Source organism: Notolepis coatsorum (assembly GCF_963971535.1).
Source record: "Notolepis coatsorum genome assembly, chromosome: 3".
Taxonomy (NCBI): domain Eukaryota; kingdom Metazoa; phylum Chordata; class Actinopteri; order Aulopiformes; family Paralepididae; genus Notolepis; species Notolepis coatsorum.
This window is the reverse complement of record NC_140167.1, coordinates 80,882,750-80,890,249: the sequence shown is the minus strand read 5'-3', so window position 1 is coordinate 80,890,249 and position 7,500 is coordinate 80,882,750. Positions and strand designations below refer to the sequence as shown.

General features: G+C 43.2%; 1 protein-coding gene across 1 annotated transcript in view; it reads right to left on the bottom strand.

Moving 5' to 3' along the window:
* lrrc7 (leucine rich repeat containing 7) overlaps positions 1 to 7,500 on the bottom strand; it is a gene marked incomplete at both ends in the record, with an annotated part of 328,845 nt that overhangs the window by 65,136 nt on the left and 256,209 nt on the right. The window contains 2 exon segments of the mRNA XM_084311260.1: positions 3,120 to 3,330; positions 4,348 to 5,106. Coding sequence (XP_084167386.1) covers positions 3,120 to 3,330; positions 4,348 to 5,106 — 970 coding nt within the window.

The window sequence follows — 7,500 nt, the reverse complement described above, 5'->3', positions numbered from 1 at the left end:
CGCGACCTAGTCAATTCGGTAGAAGAGTCTGGTGGGCGAGATTATGCATGACCAGCCTGTGATCTAAAAACTCCTGCCTGTGGCTGAATAATGAAGCCCAAAGTCGCGTCACGCGCAAGAGCATATACTTCTTATGCCGTGCTCAATATTAAAACTCACTGCTCGTCCACCCAACGTAAACAGAGCAGAGATAAACAATAATGAAGTCGTGTTTGCAGAGATAAGCAATAATGAAGTCGTGTTTTGAACATTTATGTTGTGTTGATGGAATCACGTTAATATAGAGAGATGAAAACAATACAATACGTTATTTCGATTGATATGAATAGCTAGTTACGTTAATATAGAGAGATGAAAACAATACGTTATTTATATTGATGTGATGTCGGACTGAAGGACTTGGGCTGTGGAACTGAAAGCTAGGCGTGATTGTTAGGAGTCAGTGGCCAATCAGATCGTGCAAACCGAACGCGGAAGTACAACTGGCTTAGGGAAAGTATTCACGCGGCCCTGCCAGGGCCCTATTCCCCGTACCTGGCTAACTGAGTTAGCCGGATAATTTTCAGCATAGCTTGACTTAAGCCAGACCTTTCCGTTCCCCGACGTCAGATTTTCTAAGTCGCTATGGCAACAGATCGAAAAGTTTGAACCTGTTCCGGAGCAGGGTTTAGTTCAGTTAGCTGGATGAACCATGGCCACACCCTCGCAAAGAAATGCAGCTTGCTTCCTGAAATAATTATCACAGTGTAGATCTGCATTATACCATTCTGAATTATGTTTTTGTGCTTCGTTTTCCTAGGGGGTGGCTTTTGAAATGTAAAATAATAGACCTAAAATGCTGATACTAAATTTACTTTGTCCTAAATAATGCACGTTATATACGGCGCTCGGAGTCGCGATACACACTGCATGTGGATGTGGTTATTTTAATAACGGCGCATTGCAAATGTGAATCCCGCGGGGATATTTTTAACCTTTAACCTATCGGGCGTTTCATTTGGCTCTGATTAGTTTCATATTCTCTGCTGTGGACGTATTTGCTTAACGGAGTGCCCGGATTGTGTTTCATTCAAGCATAAATTGAAGTGTCTATAGCGTTGACTGTGGATTATGAATTACGAGGAATCTGTGGATTGTTGAATTATATCACTGTCACTCACACGTTATGGTGATATTGTAACTGGGATTAAAATGTCTGATGAGATGCGCTGTTTGACGGATTTGAGAAATTGAATGAGCCGTTGACATTAATGCATTTGAGAAAATGCATTTATCTGTTCAAGGCTTCAAGCACTGTTATCTGATGATGAACATGTGTCACTGGTATAAACCAAAGGTTAATCAATTCAATGCATGTATGGATGATGGCCGAAGATTAAAACCTGATTAACAGTGAAACTGTATAGCCTCCAAGCCTCTCTGACACGTTATTTCGGGGGTCGCGCCTTGAAACTTTGGGAACCATGTATTTATATAGAACATGATATCTAAGCCGAGCACATACACTGTACAGATATCCTCATAAGTATCTATTAATTCATAACAATTAGATACTCTTTGGGCTTGTTTGTATCTACTTATTCTGAAAGAGTTGAACAAATTATTTTCGCTAGCAATAGATCTCATTCGATTATTCATTCCATTAAGCCTACTGCCAGCAGCACATTTAAATAAATATAATCTGATTGATTGGGGTAATGAGGGACTTAACATTAGCCTATAGATATGCATTTAACTTGTCGGCGAGGCTATTGAGCCGTACTGTATTGTACCCATTCTGCAATCTGTTAATAAAGTTTTAAATCAATCAATCAATCAATGCCGTTAGAAAATCAGGATTTCGGGGGCGGTCAGGTGGCGTAGCGGAGATTGCGTTCATCACCAACACCGGAGACGCTGGATTCGCCTGTTCGAATCCAGCTCACAGCTCCGGCGTTGTCACCAGCTTGGCTGGCCGTTCACACTAATACAATTGGCTGTATTAGAGGGTGGGAAAGCTGGCGGGGTGGGTCCGGGTTGTTGTAAACAGCGACTCCTACAGTTCGGTCGGGGCGCCTGCTCAGCGTGGATAGGATCTAAGGGGGGTAGTGTGATCCTTCCACACGTTACACCCTCTCAGTGAGAGTCCGCGCTGCCAGGTGAAAAGAAGCGGTTGATTGGCTAGACGTGTGTCGGAGGAAGCACGTGATAGCCTCCACTCTCCCAGACCGACTGTAGGGGGTAAGTGCGCAGCGACCAGGAAGGGGATTGGGAATTGGCATAACGACTAACATTGGGATGGGAGAAAATCGGAGGAAAAAGGATTTCTGCGATCGATACCTGCTGTCTTTTCAGCTGAGGCGGCCGCGCGCACTGATCCTGAGCATCAAGTCTGGTTCGAATTAACAAGAGTGAATCAGCCTTCGAGGAACAGGGAAAGCCTGGATTCAAACATCCCGTTAATTGAATATGGATAATGGGACTTTTGATCGACTTAGTTGAACCAGGTACGGGGAATAGGGCCCTGGTGTTGATCGTTGTAATTAGTGTTGGTATTTAAGTGTGGGTTTGTCATTACTTCCTCGTGGCGTCATTGTCTCCTGTACCCTCCTTGTTACCCTCACTCCTCTGTGTTCCCTTGCCCGTCGTGCCTCTCCGTACCTTGTTTCATGTTCTTAAGTGTTGTAAGTAGTTTATGTATTCCGTTTTCGTTAGGGATGCTCGATATTGGCTTTTTTACCGATACCGATATTCCGATATTGTCCAACTCTTAATTTCCGATACCGATATCAACCGATATCAACCGATACCGATATATGCAGGGTTTCCCCATCCAAAAAACTGAATAATTTCAGGTAACTAATAATTTCACTGGATATATATATAACAAATATTGTTATTGTTTTTTTTTGTTTTTAAACCGATACCGATATTTTCCGATATCACATTTTACTGCCGATATCGGCCGATAATATCGGTCGGCCGATAATATCGGACATCCCTAGTTTTCGTTCATCTTTGTTTTCCCGTGTCCTTCAGTGTTGTTTTGTATTTGAGCCAGCTCGGCTGAGCCTTTGTATGTTCCATTTTGTATTGTTTCGTCGTCCCAGTAAAGTCTTTATATATACAGATAGTCCTACCTGTGGGTTGTAGTTGTGGTCGAAGTGGTAAGCCTTGCGTGGGCCAGCAGATTTGTGGCTGGAGGAGGAGCCAGGGAAGGCCAGGTCGTCGTCTAGCATGGGAGCAGACTGGGACCGAGACATACTGCCCTGCTCCAAAGAACCTGGCAGTTCTGGACGGTCTAGACTGGACTGCTGCTCTATGGACGAACTGTAGGTATCCATAGGAATACTGTGGATGAGAAGAATGTTATTACTACTAGTACTGATAGTATTAATACTGTTCGTACTACTACTGCTACTACATAGCTTTTAAATAGACACATAACTTAACCCAAGTAATGGGTTGATGTGCTGGTGAGCAACACCGGCTCCCCCAAGGAACAGTGCTGTCACCTTTGCTGTTCAACCTCTACACCTCCGACTTCTGCCATAACTCGAGTGGGTGCCACCTAGAGAAGTTCTCAGATGACTCCTTCATTGTAAGTTACATCACAGACGACAATGAGGAGGAGGATAGAGCCCTGGTGGAGAGCTTTGTGGGGTGGAGTGACAGCAACCACCTCCAACTCAACAAGCAAAACCAAGGAGCTGGTGGTGGACTTCCGGAGGGGCAAGAAGAGGCTCCCCCCGACTCCAATCACCATCCGAGCGGACGAGGTGGAGGTGGTGGAGACACATAAGTTCCTTGGAGTTCACCTGAACAACAAATTAGACTGGTCGGAAGCCAGACGCCCTCTACAGGAAAGGGCAGAGCAGGCTGTTCTTCCTGAGGAGACTCAGGTCCTTCAACGTGTGCAATAGACTGCTGCAGTCATTCTACCAGTCTGTAGTGGCCAGCATCCTCTTCTATGCTGTGGCATGCTGGGGTGGGGCTACATAAACTCAAGAGATACCAACAAACTGAACAAGCTGGTGAGGAAGGCTAGCTCTCACCCTCTCACCGCCTCTATGAGGAGCTATCCAATATCAGGACCACGTTCAGTCACAGAATCAAACCACACACCCCACCCCAATAACAGTCTCAGCCAGTCCTTCGTGCCAGCGGCCATCAGGCTCCACAACCGTGGGCATGGACTGCTGCCAGCAGCTGGAGAACTAACGGCGGCAGAACTTGAGAACTGTTGGAAATGTCTGACTCTTAACCACTAAACCCTTCACGAACTCTAGCACAGTGTGTATCATGACAAACCCTCATCTGCCCCTTTTCATCTCATCGATGCTCTGATACTGAGACTAATAGACCTACCTGTAGACCTTGTATGACCCCATGTCGATCTCATCGATGCTCTGACTCTTCTTAAACTTGGATCTCATCTCCTTCATCATGGGCGACAGCCTATCGGAGCTCTTCATCATGGGTGACAGCCTATCGGAGCTCTTACTCATCACCACGGTAACCTTGTTACCCCCGGTGACCCCCAGCTGTTCCTTCCTGCCCTGCTCGGGGTGGTTGTCATGGTAACTCCAGTTGCCTGGCAACGGCCCCGTCCCCTGCTCCAATTCCTTGCGGTCCGGGTTGGGGCTGCAGTTCGGCGTCAGGTCCAGCTTGGAGGGGAACGCCGTTCTGTCCTCAAACGGACTGGGAGTCCTGGTCCAGTTCTGCCACGGGTTCTGGGAAGAGGGGGGACCCTGGGTGGGGGCTTCGTTGTCAGGGGTAGAGCGTTGGTTGCCGTGGAAAGGATCCACGGCATGCCGTGTCTCCAACTCCAGGGGGACTCCAACGATTCGTTCCTGCCTGAGGAGGGGGCGGCGGCCATGTGCTGATTGGCTGCGGGGTTTGGACCCCAGCGGGGGGTTTCCCTGGGAGGTTGCAGGGGCAGGGGGGGCCAGTGGAGACTCCTCAGCATCGAAACCCGTGTTGTCGTAATGGGGGGCCTCGGACCAATCAAACGGCTCGCTGAGTGGGCGTCGTTCCCCGCGCTGCTGCAGGGTTCCTGATGGAGGGGTTTCCCTCTGAGACAGCAGGGGCTTGGAGTCCATGGGCTTAGGGAATGACTGGGCCAGTCTACAGATACATAGAACATAATTTAATATTCATATCTGAACTTATTCATGTTAAACAAAGGTTTGGAGTCTATGGGTGAATGACTGGGTCAGCTTGGGATATATTACACATCATTAAACATAAGTAATAATTAATAACATTTTAGTAGTGCATTTTACTTTTGAGCTCAGATATGCTTATACGAGTGTATGAACTGTTGATCACCAATATTGTCTGTTCTGGGCCTTGCTAGGGAACATCTATGGCAGGGATGTCAAAATTATATGTGGCCCACGAGATGATATCAAATGCAGATAAAAAAATCGAATGCCGGTATAGCACATTATATGCCGTTAACCGCTTAAGCCTGAGCGGTCCGGTGGTGGACCGCAAATGACATCATGCCATAAATCCATCTCTACAGACTGTATGAATTAATGTTGCGTTTTCTTTTTCAAATGTAGCCTAAACGACACATCCCAGAATGCTCTGTGAGTGCTTTGACGCGTTAGGTGTCCCCATCTCCTCTGTTGACATTCATGAGCAATCTCATGCTGTCAGTATTTAGCCATTCCTCCCAAATGGCCAAATGAAAAGTGGACTTTGAAAACAGGACTTTTCCAGACAGGTGGCAGGCAGAATATATGTTCGTACGTATTTGCCGATTTGAACTGCTCAGGAATCCGTTGGCACTTGACGTGGAAAACGCACCAACGAACCTGATTGAACTCCAATGTAGTCAAAGTATGAGTTTGTGGCGCTCCACAGTTTGCACGTTTCATCCCCGACACAATGCCCCAGCTCTGTACGTACCCAAGTTGCGCAAATTCTTTGTATGTTCGGCAGCACATATCTATATGAACAACTTTTCTTGTTGATGAAGTTGAACAAAACATCACACAGGAGCCCTTCTCACTGATGAACACCTTCACTCAAGCCTGAGGATTTCCTCAGCTCAGAGCCTGATCCCAAACATTGATGAATTGGCATAATGTCTGATATAGTCTGATTTACTCTGATGCACATTGGTCCAAGTCAGATACCTGGCATATTTTATTAGATATAAGAAAAGATGCCGTATCTGACTTGGCCCAGTGTAAATCAGACTATAGCAAACTGAGGTTGAATTCATGTTTTCTTTATGCACCTTTTCCTTGCTATGCATGGCCAATTATTATAATTTATTTATTTGATTTATTATTTGTTTTATTATTTTTCTTCTTGCCTGTTAAAAAAGGTTTCCATTGAAAATGAACTCAAGGCTAGAGAGGGGCATACACATTTAACCATTTAAATAAATAAAGCCACTGATATCTTTATTTTACTTCTCATGTGTTTATAATATGCTTAGCTTATTCCAGATTCAATGTTTAAGTAACACTTAAGTTTGTTTCCATATGAAAAACCTTATCATTATAAATCTGGAAAACATGTTGAAATGTAATCAATTCTTCAATAAATATTGAGTCTGTGACTTTGTCCCAATTTCTAATTTCGGCCCACTGTGTATTTGAGTTTGACACCACTGATCTAGGGCCTACGTTTATTTCCTGTCCGCTATTAATATTATTGATATTATTGAAACTATTGATATTATTGATACAATTGATATTATTGATACAATTGATATTATTGATACTATGGATACTATTGATATTAGCAGTCACTGCAACAGGAAATACACCTGGGCCCATTCATAATGTTTATGAAAAGGTCTATATACAGAATGGCTCCACAGTAGGCATGTCTATATATAAGTAAGTAAGTAAGTAAGTAAGTAAGTAAGTAAGTAAGTAAGTAAGTAAGTAAGTAAGTAAGTAAGTAAGTAAGTAAGTAAGTAAGTAAGTAAGTAAGTAAGTAAGTAAGTAAGTAAGTAAGTAAGTAAGTAAGTAAGTAAGTAAGTAAAGTAAGTAAGTAAGTAAGTAAGTAAGTAAGTAAGTAAGTAAGTAAGTAAGTAAGTAAGTAAGTAAGTAAGTAAGTAAGTAAGTAAGTAAGTAAGTAAGTAAGTAAGTAAGTAAGTAAGTAAGTAAGTAAGTAAGTAAGTAAGTAAGTAAGTAAGTAAGTAAGTAAGTAAGTAAGTAAGTAAGTAAAGTAAGTAAGTAAGTAAGTAAGTAAGTAAGTAAGTAAGTAAGTAAGTAAGTAAGTAAGTAAGTAAGTAAGTAAGTAAGTAAGTAAGTAAGTAAGTAAGTAAGTAAGTAAGTAAGTAAGTAAGTAAGTAAGTAAGTAAGTAAGTAAAGTTTAAAAACAAAAGAGAAAAGGAACAAGGCAATTCATAAAAAAAACATCCAAGGTAAAAACAGTGTAAAAACAGTGCTTCACGAGTTTAAAAAACAGGTCAATTCATAAAAAACATACAATATAAAAACAGGCATGGACAAAATAGAAGCAACTAAATCACATAATATGTATGTGGCC